The following is a 15,000-nucleotide window of genomic DNA, read 5'->3' on the forward strand; positions in this document are numbered from 1 at the left end:
GTATTCCTCAATGTTAAAAAAAAATTATGGTTATTTCGTTCTTTTAACTGTAATTATAGTTTCGTCCTGCTATTGAGAAACTAATACAGATTCTGCAAAGCGAGGCTTGTTGGTAACTCAAGATTCCTGATGTGTCTGTGGATTCAAATCTACTTGTAAAATTATAAAATGGTTGCTTTTTACGAACATGACATCCTCCTCCATAACTACCCTAGAGTTCTCTCTTCTCTTAGGTCAAAATACCCGTAGTCGACTCGGTCCTGTGCAGAACGTTCTATGGTGAAAGTGCCATAAGTGACGGCATGGTATGCGCAGGGAAAATCACAGGGGGCAGTGGTTCGTGCGAGGGCGACAAAGGAGGCCCTCTGCAGTGTGAGGGAGTTCTACAGGGGATATACTCTTGGGGCAAAGGCTGTGCTGAGCCAGCTTCCCCGGGTGTTTATACTAAAGTGATTCATTATAAGGAATGGATTGAAAACTACATTTCCAATCACTAAAGACAAAATGGCCCATTTCTCGAGCAAAAAGGTTGGGTATAAAATGTTGTGTCCTTTTTTTTAAATTAGAGTATTTTTTCAGTCAATTTCCACTTTTCTAATGTAAATTAAAAGCTCAATATATATAATCGATGACTTAAAAAGGCTTTGCTATTCACTTGTCCTTCAACCGCCAGTCGAACTTAAAAAGTAAAATATTTCCGGCTTCATTTTCAAATTGTAGCCGTTTACATAAACAAATAATAAAAGCAACGCCCTTCATCATTTTTGTACATACAAGTATGTATTAACACTGAGGTTTTCATGACTTATAAAAATGTGAACCTCTGATAAAGTTACTATAGTAGATTCACATCAAGCGTGCATCTGATGTCTAGGCCAGTCCCTTACGACGCTCCTGATTGGCTGGTGATAAGTCAATCACAGGGCTGGAAACTGTCTCTCGAGAGTGTTCACATAGGCAGGATGTATGTTCCACCTCTCCTGGGGGATACCTTTGAAAGACGGATCCCTCTGGAGAGGTGGAACATACATCCTGCCTATGTAAACTCTCTCGAGAGACAGAGTTTCCAGCCCTGTGATTAGCTTATCAACAGCCAATCAGGAGTGTCAAAGGGACTGGCCTAGACATCAGATGCATGGTTGATGTGAATCTACTAGAGCTAATGTTTAGTGCTTTTCTGAAGAATTCCAGCCTGGTAACATTATTATTTCTGTAAGGTGTCAAGATAACATGTTGGTGGACTGCACATACAATATACTTAAAACCAGAAAGAAATTCAAAGGAACACTAACTGCTCGTATTTGAGAATTTGATGTAATTCACAATCAACGAGAAACTTACTACAAGAAATAGTGAGTAATTCCTGCAGATGTGAAAAATTTTGGTTTTAAGATTAAGAAACCCCATATTTTGAAAGCAAATTACATCTTTCCTAGAAATACAGCGAGACTTTTAAGTAGGGGTATTTCTCAGCAATAGCTGGAATCAGCTGCTGAAACTCTGTAACAATGTGGTTAACTGGTAGCAAGTGGGTGAGTGAGAGAGAACCCTCCTCCCAACATGGTGTCATCAAGCACTTTTCTTTTGGAAAAATAACACAATGATTTTCATGATAGAATAAATTTTTTAGGTACTTACCCTCCATCATTAGCTTTCATGACGCAGGTTCCACAAGTGTTAAAATTGAAACAATCGTTAATGACCGAAAAGCTCCCTTTAGGGAGTGGAGTTAAGACAGTGAATGTTATGGTGGATCAGTCGTCTCTTAATCTCTTAAGAGATGATGGAGGAAGGGATCTCAATGATGGAGGGAAAGTACCTAAAATATTAATTTTATCATAAAAATAATCATTTTTGAGGTGAAACCTACCCTTCATCATCAGCCGACTCCAACATTGTTTGCTGAAGGGCAAAATATTTACCTATAACCTGATTATCAGATATTATAAATGCCTTTATCCTGCTTACCTGATGCATACGATCCCAGGGCAAGTTCTTGTTAGAGAGGGTCTTCATCAGGTGACGTCCACTATTGCAAGATGGAACATGTACCCAGAATACAGCCATTGGTTGAGGTTGTGCAATACAGAGTGGCAAGTTTGCCCTCTGTGCCTCAGGCCTGCAGAGTTGATGGGTGCTAAAACTACAACTTAACATGATCCCTAAAGAGTTACTACCTTCCTAACCGAGTTACTGTGACATTTCACACCCAAAACAACACCAAGTTTTTTTTTTTTTTCTGAAAAAAAAAAATGGTGGTTCTAGATCAGCTCAGGGTAGTTTTGTCCAATGAGGAGTAAGGACTCTGCAATATAAGGCCCACTTTATCTACACTGATGAACTTCGTTTGTTCATATCTAAAAGAAACAAAGTAATAACAATTAAGCACCATATTGCAGTCAAAACGAAGTAAAGTATGATAATACCATGTACGAACTCCAATACATATGGTTCCTCACTTACCCAGGAAGTGAAAACCTGTATCAGTTCATAAAACCAAATAGTAGAAATCTCCCCTGCTGCAACTATAATACTAGTGTACGGCAGTTACTGCTGAATAAAGATGGCTCTCAAGCAGTTGGAAGAGAACAAACATTTACACCGCCACTGTGCCGCCAAGACTAGACAGTCTAGAGAGAGGTGCTAAAGAACATTAATCAATGTGAACCGAAAATTTTGTTTTCTGAACAGCTCTCATCAGACTAAATGCTGTATGTCTGCTCCATCACTTTATGAAGCCAAAATGTAAGGTTGTTCTGGACACCACCACCTTGTGCCTGTAGGTACAACACAGAACCTCCAACACTAGCCTAAGAGGTTGGGTTCATATTAGCTAGTGCCACAGGGCTTGCACTAGCCATACAACAATCTCATCTGGCTCCCGCTTACTAATCCTTGATGGGAGAGGACCAAAGATTCTCAAGTCTCTTGTCAGAAACTGACAGGTTCTGAGTTTTCCAACAAACTCATGAATGAGATCAAGAAGAAAGCCAAGCCCCCAAAGAACTAGCCAAGAAACAAAAGGCCATGCAACCTTTTCATGAGGTTAAGGCTAGTAGAACAAGTCTTAAGGAAAAGGTCTCAATCCAAGGCCTCTCCCTAGGGCTCCACAGTCTACATCACGCTCCAGAGGTGAGAAAACTATTCCACGCTTCTCTGAGCTTGGACAACTTTAATGAGGCAGAGAGCTCCATGCCCTTCAGACAGAAGACCTTACCCAAGGCAAAACAACAGGCTCCAATGCAGAGACTGAGAAGAGCTTGTCTCAAGGGAAGTGGACAAGCACATCTGTGATCTTCTGCAAAGCAGCTCTGAAATGAGAGATCAATCTGTGACACAAATCAAAGTAGATGGTCTACTCCCTGATATACAGTAGCTGCGGCTACCTCTCAACATATAGCTAACTTTTCAAGAATAATATATCAAAGGGGAATCCGTGCGTGCCTCAACCAGAAGAGCAGTGTATCAGGGTACCATTTGGCAAGGGGCTAACAAGGAACCACCAAGGATATTTGAGACTCTGAATGACATACTTGGTTGGTCACTTGGTAAATCAAACTGGACAGGGAAGAAAGGCAAAGATGTCCTAGGAGCTGCTGGAAAATACGTTCCAATGTATGTCTTACAAAAGAGTAGAACATTAGGAGATTCCTGAATAATTGGTGAACAGGCTGTTTACCAAAGCTTGGAGAGCTTCCTCCACAAATGATGAAGAAAGTGATGTCGAAGAAATCCTTGCCAAAGCAATTTTTCCAAAAGAATGTGGTGCACAAAAAAGTAATGCAGAAGAAATATTTCCAGATGACACTGATGTTGACGACCACCACCCCTGTAATTCCACACTGACTCCCCTCCTCTCATCTTCCAGTATTATTATCATAATTTGTTTAATGCAATTAGGTTTTATATATCATTCATAATAATAAAATACTCCATAAAATACAGAACTACAATACTAGTATAGTATTTTGGTATAAAAAATATAAGTAATGCTGTACCTATTAACTGCGTATATTAAGTTGGACTTACGAACAAATCAAGATATTAACGTAACTCAATCATTACTACAGAAGCAAATAAAATAAAAAACATAAATCAATCCAAATTTGGAAAAGTATCTAATCATCAATGAAATCTCATATATGTATTACCCTCTCCAATGCAACCTCACAGACCGACGATGGAGAAAAAACTGGATGGAAAATTATAGATGCTCAAACCACCCAAAATGAATGAGTGAATAGCTTGTTCAAACTAAATAATCATTTTGTCTTACTTTCTGCTATTTCTGGTAGTATAGAGGTATAGAGTCTTTAATTAAAGTCACTTTGACAGTGTAATCTAGCCCTGGTATCATGGTACATTATAGCAAGTATATCTACTATAGACACGTCAGCCTGGAACCGCCACAATCTACCCTATTATAATTTTACCAGAACAGGTAAACAGCATCTTTCAACTATCTGGGTTAACATAACTGGTTAACATAACTTATATCTGCATAGTTGAATGTGGTACACAAGAAGCAAAGATAAAAAATTAACTATTAAATGTAATACAATTATCATCCAGCTTGAAACTATCAACAGACTATTCTAATTATTTACTTGGTATTTTACCAATTCCATATTGAAAGCTTTCGAACTGCAAAAAGAACAAAAATCTTCTAAATGAGTAAATTCTTTACTTTATTTATATCATGAGTTGTGACGACAGACTTTGGTATTGCCATCATCATCATAGCATGTTTTTACTTCAATTCTTCCCTTCATGGGCTTCCAATTTAAAATGAAAGTATCCTCCCCTTTCCTGTCTGCTGTCAGCCTGAACTCCCATTAGCCTTAGTTCTCAATTTATTGCCTTTTACCAGGATTTCCATGCTCTTTCCACAGGCCTTCATCCTACTACAGTCATACCTACATCTAAATTAACGACTATTCCTCATTCCTTCTCATCACATGCCCAAACTATCTCAATTTTCTAGATTAAAGTCTGTTTTTCACCCACTGGATAGTCTTTCTGTCTCATCGATTCCATGACTATTACCATTTTACAGTCACATCTTTTCAAATTCTACATTTTGTTAGAGTCCATACTTCCGCTACACCACACAGTACAGGCTTTATACATCAAAAGTTTTGTACTCATTAAACTGATGGGATATTTCTTTTATTTCCTTTTCTTCCACTTTGCAACTATGAAATCTGGAGCACCGACAATTCAGCTAGAGACAATTCAGCTTAGAGACAATTCTGCGCTAGACGATTCAAGGCAAGGACTATTCAGCACAAAGACATTATGCGAAATAAAATAAAAACATGGAAAACAAAGAAAACAGTCATCAAATTAATTTTTTATTTGTAACATATCAAATTTTAAAAAGTAGACAAAAATATTTATTGAAATGACATACTATAAAATATTCCTGTACAAAAATATTCATACTAATTTATTTCTGCAATTCATGAGGTAGCTTATATTTTGTAAGCATTCCAATTTGTTTGCTCGATTCCCATATTTACTAACTGGCGTTTTTATTGCCTTAGCTGTTCTCTGATAATTTGCTTTTTTTCTGGAGTCGTCGTGTCCAGCTCTGATTCTCAGTATCCTTTTCTCTGCGTTGTCTTGCTCCAATTTCAAAAACACCACATGAGTATGCGTCATAACTTATTCCCATGAACTTCCATTAACATCAAGTCGACCTCTGCATGTGTCTTGTGTACAACGCCAAGACTCCTTTTCATTAAGAAATTTTCTATCTAAACGATAGCAAAATCCATTTGATAGAATGTGATCACGACCTTTCTCTTATAAAATCCGCTCCATGGTGGTTTTTTGGTTTTTACTTTAGCTCAGCGAATGTTTGTAAAAAAACTATGCTCCAGAAAAGGAAATACATCCAGTCCAAGTTTAGAAGAATACCAGTAACTATTATTCGCTTGTTGTTATAGCATAAATAACAACCGTCAATTGTTCGATGGTTGAAAGTGTAAACAATCTTAGATTCTTACCAATATTTTTAACTGCAAGTAGTTAGTTTTGTTTTCTGTCGCCAAATCAGAAATAAATTAATATATTTTTCAATAGCTTATATCAATAAATATCATATTTCATTTTTTGAATTTCAAAAATAATTTATATATATATATATATATATATATATATATATATATATATATATATATATATATATATATATATATATATATATATAAACTAATTCGATCACTGTTTTCCTAATTTTCCATGTTTTAGCTTTATTTCGCCAAATTGTCTCTGTGCTGAATAGTCCTTGTGCTGAATCGTCATGCGCTGAATTGTCTCTAAGCTGAATTGTCGGCTCTTGAATTGTCCTGCGCGGAATTGTCGGCCCACGATGAAATCTTACTGCCTTCTCAATCTTTGCTTACAAGTCAAGTGTGCTCCATAAGTAACAAGTATTGAACATTTACGACCTGTCTACCACAATGTGCTTCCCAAGTTCCCTCTCTTTCCTTTTTCTTTTATAGTACATTTGATGCTGATTAGTGGTAAATGGGTACTAAAAGAAAATTTAAATATTAATGTAACAGCTGCTGAAAACCTTTAATGAATGTTGATGAAATATTAAGGTAAACATATTTTTATCATAATTGCATTTAGAGCTGAAAACTGGACTTTCCTGTCTTAATTTAATGTGTGTTTTGAACATTTCTGACATTTATGTTGGCAGTAAATTAGTTTTAGCAATACTAAATTCCAACTTATTACATACAATTATGGGGAACTGCAGTGGAACACAATGGTGTATTTAACCTATCCTAACATATGGCATCAGATCCTTAACCTATCTGGAAGGGGGGCATTTGCACCCCTGGACCCCGCTAACTTTACACTAGGTGCTGTAAATTAAAATTGGATTGCAACCTAACCTAACCTAACAGAGGGCACCAAGTCCTTACCTGGCCTAGGGAGGTGGGGAATACTTTCCCTGGACCCCTAACAACCTTAGACACTTTATATTAGAATTAACACAGCTTAAGTTACAAGGTCCTTACTTAACCTAGTGTGTGTGTGTGGTCACTAAAGGTTCAATAGACATTACTTAAATCATAATAATCAGAGCTTGCATGATTATTATGACAGTAGAATTTATCCTTGCATCTCACTCTTTTGAATAAATCAGTAATAATATCCATATAAAGGTACTTTGGTTAGTATCCTTGTTCATTATTTATTGTGTGTGCATCTTCACGCAAACAAAGATGGAGGCACTTAAGGTTAGGTTAGGTTGGGTTAGGTTCAATGACATTTCGACACAGTTTGTCAGTCAAGTGAGAATAGCCTACGACCTTTACGTGAGGTTAGTTACCTGCAGCTGCATAAACCAAAGGAATGTTAATTTTGCTTTTGGTGTCTCCTCCCATAGAGCAAATTATTTTCTAGTATTGTTAATGTAAAATTACAGTTTTTTTTATCATTTAAATGTCAAGCTAGGCCTAATACCTAAGACCATGAGGGAAAGAAGGAAGTGAGAGAGGGGAGTATATGAAAATTGGTCAGTGACAATATAAACCGGGTTAAAATATACAAATTAGGCCGAAGGACAAGTGCTGGGACCTATAAGATCAATCAGTACCGAAAGGAAAATGGAGAGTAGGCTACAAGTTTATGCAGGTGGAGAGAACTATGGTAACTCATGGATACCTATTGCCTTGGAAATTGAGTTTTTCTGTAATATTTTTGATTGCTTATCACAAATTCATCATTTTTATTTGTCGGTTGACTGTAATTACCTCAGAACTATTATGTTACTGGATGCTGGCATCCTGGAATGCTATACCTAGTACATGCAGCGTTAGCTAGGCTATAGGGAAAATTTGGTAAAAAGTGGAGTTTCCTTCACAGGGGGAATCTGGGGTGGAGCCCTCAGCTAAGTAACACAGCCTACTTGCTTAGGGTAGGTTAGGTTAGTATAGCTCCTTTGATAAAGGGTTTCCTTAGCTAATACCTTCTTGAACATATGGCTCCCTTATGAATTGCCCATAAGCGGAACCATTCTATTGGGTAAAATGCCGAATGGCTGGCCTCTACCGTAGTGCGACCACCTTTCCGAAAAAGTACTTTAATACATCCTGTAACCCAGGCTAGACATTAGTCAAGAACCAACGTCCGTCGAAGCAATGCCTCGAGACCTCTACTTTCCTCTCGAAGTCAGTTTTTTCTCCCAAGTCACAAGTTAAGGCCATAATTTCCGATTTTCAGGAAGGTGGTCGGCCTATGGTAGAGGCCGGCCATTCGGTATTTAACCCTAACTCCTAAAACATGCAATAGGTATGTTTTTCTCCGAGTGTTTTCCGCCATCCAAAATCCAGCATTTCCAAAGGGTCCCCAACCATGTTGGATCAAAATTTAAGGTTAATAATAGTTGACTGACAATAAACATCACCTCATACATCCGCAACACTAAAAGTATAGGAAAAATCCATTTCCAGGCAATTAGTAGTTCGTGCGGAGATACCTACCTATTGCATAGAATTACCCAAAGGTGTACCAGGATGAAAAAATTGTGGAGGCACTAGTATATGAAACAATAGTTAGAAGAGGATAGAAAGTAAGATGGAGCAAAGACTATGAAAGGAGGTACAGTAAAAGGAATGAAGGGGGGTTGCAGCTAGAAGCCAAAGGGACGATGCAAAGAACCAACCCACAGGCTTAACCAGTAGGTTACTTACTAGGTAATGCCTAATAGGCTACATAAACACAATAGAATAACCTTTACCATAATTGTTTCCTGGCAATGACCAATAATTTACCAAGAATAAGGCCAGCAAATGCTTACCTTTCGAACGGTCTCACAGCTCTAAGGGTTATCTTGTAATTGAACACTCGGGGAGGAGCAGCAAGGACTTTAGCCTAGGCCTATGATAAAGGTCAGGCTACGCTAACAAGTGTTGATTTCACTAAAATGCTTATCTTGTTTCATTGCAACATTCAAGTCCAATTCAGCACTATAAAAAAATTAGTTTTTTTGTGTTCAATAACGTTTAATGCAAGAAAGGGAAATGCTTGATCAACGAACGACATCATGCAGTGGTGCGACTAGTCGGAGTTGGACTAAATAACATTTAAAGTTTTATAACAAGTTGCAGTCACTGAAATAGTCGCGTTCAATATAGCCGACTGTTCATCAAATTAAAAAAAAAAAAAAAGTTCAAGAACTACCAGAGTGAGACCCATAAGATGCAATTTAACGTTTGCTTAAATAAAACTGCTGCTGTTTCGTTAATTTAATTCTGAGTGTTTACGCCATTTGGTATAGATAAAAGATCTAACAAACGCAACTCCTAATTATCATAGCATTCCCTTCAACGTCATCAAGACATTCAGATCCAACAGTAAAATCAAACTACTGTAGGGGCAAGAACAAAGCGCTGTTACTTGCAGATACTACTCATAGCCTTAATACTTTAGGACAAAATAAGTTTTAATATACAATGAAATTCAGACTAATGTGGAATTTTGAGTTGACTTACTATTCATCGGCTTAGAGCTGGTGATGCAACTTGTTCCGAATGGTTGAAGTTTTTAAGCTAATCTTTATTTGCAGCTCTTTTTATTATTATTATTATTATTATTATTACCTCAGAAGATGAACCCTCTTCATATAGGACAAGCCCACAGGGGTCACCGACTTAAAAATCAAGCGTCCAAAGAAAATGGTGTTCTCGGAAGGAAGTAATTATTTATTGCAGGCTTACTGTGTCTAAAATAAGTGAATGCTTCTTGTTTCAACTCCGTTTAGCTGTGAAAAATTATACGCATAATGATTTCTTTAAAGTTTCTGTTTACATTTAAATACTGAGAGAGAGAGAGATAAATAGACAAAAAGTACGTCACTCATGGGCCAGAAACTAACTTCAAGACAATATGAAGAAAGAAGAAAGAATGCCATTTTGTATTCGATATAGATTTATTTAAAATCATGTCTTATTTACATTATAGAACAATCACATTATAACTTTAACAATCGGCCTGGAAATGATTCGTTCGAAGAACTCATAAAGAGAAGAGACTCGATAAAAGCTATGCATGAATTTTATTTTCATGCATATATTAATGAATGAAAATGCTACGAAAGACGGAGTAAAGCCCGATATTAAACGAAAGATGTTGCATAACCTAGTATAAATTAGTAACCAACAAACACATATCATGTGCTGGTGACAAAAATGCCTCAGCATGAGTAAATTATCATGGAAGAGAAATTAATGCTTAAAACATTCTTGTAACTTTATATATATATATATATATATATATATATATATATATATATATATATATATGTATGTATGTATAGGTATACATATATATATGTGTGTGTGTGTGTGTAACCTGATACAGAAATTCAAAACTATGATTCAGTGTGAGAAAAGTATCACATTTATTTTGTAACAATATGACAGGCATAAACTAGTTAGATGCCCACAGTCTGTAATAAGGTAACAATAAACGAACCTCATTCGCAATGACTAAACAGATTGGAAGAGACACCGGGAGGTTATATAATTACAAAGTGTATATATGAATAATTCATAAAATGAGTTCTAAAATGTAAAAACAATTTCCAAATTTTGTTAAATATGCTGAGAAGAAAACATAAAATTAGGTTTTTAAACATTTAACATTAATCAATATTCAGTTGCAAGCTATCTAATATTGGGATTAAATCTTATCAACGGTAAAAACCGAAGGATGACGCAAGAACTTCACCTTCCAGAATCCCCATTGGTGAGAGGACCTCTGGAAAGAGGAAGTATCGGATACATCTCCAGATAATACACTACACCGAGTCTGTGAGGAGATGACGGACCCAGAACAGTAACTTTGGCTAGATGTATATCCGCTCAAACTACTCGACGTTTCTGATTTTGTCGAGTGATAAGATTTAGATGAGGATGACCTCGATACCTCCGAGGCAACTTGGCTGACATCGCAAGCGCGAGCGCTGCCTCTTTTTCTTCTGGGTTTCCTCTGGACATCTGTCACTTCCGAGTGCCTCTTCGCGCGTCCCTATTCAGAGGAAGACCTTTGCCTCCTCTTAATGGGGGTGACGTATTCCTTCTTGCGACTTCGTAAGCGTTTGACGATGAAAACAACCAGCACAAGTAGTAGTATTATTGCAGCTATCGACCCAATGACGATTCCTGACACTGCCCCAGCGGTAAGGTTTGCTGGAAAATAGGAAAACTCTTGATTGTATGACAGAATACACAAAATCGGTTGGTCACATTCGAGAGAAGCGTGCAATTTTTAATAGCCACAGAGATCTCTTAATTGCTTCATTAGCTCACATTTATTTCTAATACGCTTGCCATTGATACACTCAAATCCTGTGGGTAAATTAATGAAGAAACTCTCCTTCCTCTGGTTCATAGACCCAACGTCTCAGGGTCTATGAACGCAAAGTTCATGGAATACCTTTAAATAGTAAGACTGCTTAGCTTGCAGGTGTTGGAGATGAAATACATACCTTTATTCATAATTTTAGATTTAGAGTGGAGTAAGAGTTGCTAATAAACACGATGAAAGACATTTGTTTAAAAAAAAACATTAGTCACAAAAACTTTATTAATCTTTTCCAAAAAACACCAGTCAGATTCTTCTTGGCCTAAACTTACCTGAATCACTATTATCTACGGTCAAAGAGTTGACATTGGAAGCCAGATCGTATGCGTAAATGGTAACCTTTGGCTGACAGCAAGAGGCTGAATAATAGACTTCCAGTGTCTGAACGCCGCTGCTGAAGATGGGGATGCTCCTATAATCAGGGATTGTGGTAACTCTCAGCAAACCTGTAGGAGGAGTAGGAAGAAATATAAATTAACGGAGCAAGGATGCAATAAACGTATTAGAATTTTTTTTTTTTTTTTTTTTTTTTCAGAACGAAACCCTCAAATGTTTTGAAGGAAGGCATTCCATGAGAAAATTTACAAAATATTGCTCATTGAATTTACATTTGGGTCTGATTTAGACCTATCAATATCGGAAATAAGTGAAAGATTTTACAGCGTTATAGAATCTGCCTGTAACGAAGAAAGTGAATACTAAAAAGTGGGCAGATTCATAACGTCCTGAACACGAAATGACCGGCTTCTATCAGGCATTGCTCTCGCTGCAAACCATAATGTACTCTATACCAAGAGTTGGTCTATAGTCGAATGAAACAAATGAGCCTCACAGTACGACAGCTTCAGCATATGGTTAATTTAACAGCACAGTACTTGGATGGGGAATCCTCATATTATTACCTGGATAAGAATCCTCCACACGAAACGTAACGCTCCACTGACGGTTACAGTCCTGTGGAGAAAGATAGCCGGCACAGGACGATCTCCCCGACTCCGTTATGGTTGGCGGTACTTGGTCCTGGTACTGAGGATGGTGAAATTGAAGTAAGTGACAATACGTAATTACCAACCTGGTAAATATCCTAAGACACTGCGTGCTCGTGTCTTCATGTGTGTGTATGTATTACGTTCGTGTCAGTGTGTATGGAGATAAAATCTGAAAAGATATTTTCAAAAAGGAAACTTGGGCTTACAAATCCACATTCACGAACACGTCTACCCAGAAACAATTTGTGACGTACCTTTCTATCAAGTCTCGCCTGTCTTTTCACTATCCTGGAACTATTCTGCAAAAATCCACCAAGCGTTAGTAGCATTAGCATAAGTAGCATGAATTCCTTGTATTCCAGTTTAGAAAGAAGCCAGTATGTTAGAAAAAAAACTATCATTTTGCTGTGGTTAATTAGTGCAGTTGTCAGAAAAGGGTGCTAAAGCATTTACGGGATTTTGCAAATGAAACGTTTAATGATGCACGTTAGTATCAATTTTCTAAAAAGAAAAAAATATGGTAGTGAAGTGACTGTTAGATATAAAACATTTCCAAGATAATTCAAAAAGCTTTTTCAGTCTCTTAATCTACAGGTTCACTCATGAAATTGCTGCAAATGTATGACAGCGCAAATGCCTACGCAACTCGTACATCATTCATAAAGCCACATTAAAACTCCTTGAATAATCTACTAACAAAATATTTAAAAATGGTAACATATTCATATCACATTTTTCTTCAAAAGATTACTTCAAAGGATACCCTGAAATAAAAGTAAATCTCTTTCTAAAGGACTGAAAAACTTGTAGTATCTCAGGAGAGGTCGACATCAAATAGTGATTGACGTCAATTCCCCACAAAGACAGATGCCATAACAAATTTGTCAGCAGAGCAAAAATGAACTGAAATTTCTACAATCCAGCTGACTTTGAAGTGACAAATCTTTCACCGAATATTCTAACTGATCGTCTTTATCACGGTGACGTAAACATCAGGTGATAGTTCCATCTTAATATTCTGTGATGTCTTTTTGAAGAAGTTGCTGTTAAAACATTAGAACTTGAGAGAGAGAGAGAGAGAGAGAGAGAGAGAGAGAGAGAGAGAGAGAGAGAGAGAGACTTACCACTGGCGAGACAGAGAGGTGAGCTACGGCGTACGATGTGTCGCCCTTTATAGATGTTGCAGTAACAACAATGGAGCTGGTTGTTGAAGGCAGACTTTCTCGAGGGATGGTCATGTAAAGGTTAAGTCTGATACTTTCGTTCCGCCCAAGTGTGACTCTGACAATGGAACAAACGTTCAAAGTGAGTCAAACTGTTAGATCAAACAAACCATTGTATGATTCCATTCCTTGCTAGAAATACATAAGATAACTAGGGCCTGAAAATGGAATTTGTTACAAGTCTTCCACCCTTCCCACGAGTTCGAGAGCTATCATAGTTTATATATAATTCACTGGCAATTTAAAGGTATGGCTGTTCATACCAACTTGGAAGAGGTGACGTGATGTTTCCAAACCTCTAATCCTCCAAAAATGTGGATTTCTTCCATTCATTAAAGTTAGAAATCAGTCCATATATTTTTAATCATACTTTTCAAGATTTGATGGAAGATTGAAATTGTGTATGACCAAATTACGACTTCAGTAAGTCCAGGCCATAAAACAGAATAAAGTGCGAAGACAAACGTTTTACCGTAAGCTAAAACCTGTACAAGGTATTTTCTTCTGAACTTTGCCCCATTGCCATCCCTTAAGCAGGTTTTCAGTCATCTCCCTTCAGGCAGGAGCGCCTACGTGCGCTTGACCGCTCAACCTTTTCACAAATCTTACCTCGGTTGACTCAGAGCAATTGGTGTTCCTTTGGCGTCATTTACCGCCAAGAAGAAAGTATTGGAAGAGTTCCGATTGGTGTTCTGGACGATGACTGGAACGGTTAAATTCTGGCCCGGGTATCCCCAAACTTCTCGTCCCAAAGGAAATTCCATGAAAGATTCTGCCACCTTCCACACTGTACCACTTTCCCGTCGGAAGTTATAGCCTGGAAATGGGATAGGAGAGCGTGGAACCGATAACTTCTGTGATATCAAGAAAAATTTGCTTCGAAAGTTGCATCATTGGTCGCGTTTCTGTTCTGTCTGCTAAGTCAAGCGTCACTGTTAGCTTTCTTTGTACACTTACTTTTGGATAACACAATCGAATCATTTATTAATTAAAAAAGACCTATGTTCCAATTTCTCATTAAAGATTTCACTTATTGAGAGAGAGAGAGAGAGAGTTTTCTTTGGAAAGTTTATGCTGCAGACTGGGTCTGTGATTTTATGGAGGGGAAGAACAATAACTAGCGCAGTTTCGTACTGCAGTAATAACCACCGAAAAGTAATCTAAATGCCAAGTATATTAAAGATTCGTTTTTAGGGTAAACTTTAGTCTCACCTGCACTGTCTGTTCCCAAAACAACTATGGTGAACATCTCTGCTCTGAGTTTATCTGTTGGGAAATCCAGATAGGTGTTTCTCCTGGGAGAGGTGGTTGGTAAATCCAACTTAACGAGTTCTTGACCTTCTAGGCTCCTCAGGTGGGCGCTTGTGACACTGCGCAAACCAGCTGTGTCCACACCTGTC

General features: G+C 37.5%; 2 protein-coding genes across 3 annotated transcripts in view; one reads left to right on the forward strand and one right to left on the reverse strand.

The window, feature by feature from the left end:
• The window catches only part of LOC135220883 (trypsin-1-like), a 23,794-nt gene extending 23,154 nt beyond the window's left edge, over window positions 1-640 (forward strand). Inside the window, exon 6 of the mRNA XM_064258495.1 lies at window positions 234-640. Within this exon, the coding sequence (XP_064114565.1) occupies window positions 234-497 (264 nt within the window). The 3' untranslated portion in view covers window positions 498-640. The remainder of the gene's footprint in view (window positions 1-233) is intronic.
• A 9,305-nt stretch (window positions 641-9,945) lies between these two features.
• Window positions 9,946-15,000, reverse strand: part of LOC135223887 (von Willebrand factor A domain-containing protein 7-like) — a 22,750-nt gene continuing 17,695 nt past the window's right edge. Inside the window, exons 14-20 of one of the 2 annotated variants that reach the window (XM_064262806.1) lie at window positions 14,813-15,000; window positions 14,210-14,417; window positions 13,502-13,658; window positions 12,632-12,676; window positions 12,291-12,414; window positions 11,661-11,834; window positions 9,946-11,213 (exon numbers count right to left, since the gene is read on the reverse strand). The exon at window positions 14,813-15,000 is cut by the window's right edge and continues 28 nt beyond it. In XM_064262806.1, coding sequence (XP_064118876.1) covers window positions 11,053-11,213; window positions 11,661-11,834; window positions 12,291-12,414; window positions 12,632-12,676; window positions 13,502-13,658; window positions 14,210-14,417; window positions 14,813-15,000 — 1,057 coding nt within the window. In that variant the 3' untranslated portion in view covers window positions 9,946-11,052. The remainder of the gene's footprint in view (window positions 11,214-11,660; window positions 11,835-12,290; window positions 12,415-12,631; window positions 12,677-13,501; window positions 13,659-14,209; window positions 14,418-14,812) is intronic. The other variant, XM_064262814.1, reaches the window with a different exon arrangement.

The sequence above is a fragment of the Macrobrachium nipponense genome, chromosome 20, assembly GCF_015104395.2.
Source record: "Macrobrachium nipponense isolate FS-2020 chromosome 20, ASM1510439v2, whole genome shotgun sequence".
In the NCBI taxonomy this organism is placed as follows: domain Eukaryota; kingdom Metazoa; phylum Arthropoda; class Malacostraca; order Decapoda; family Palaemonidae; genus Macrobrachium; species Macrobrachium nipponense.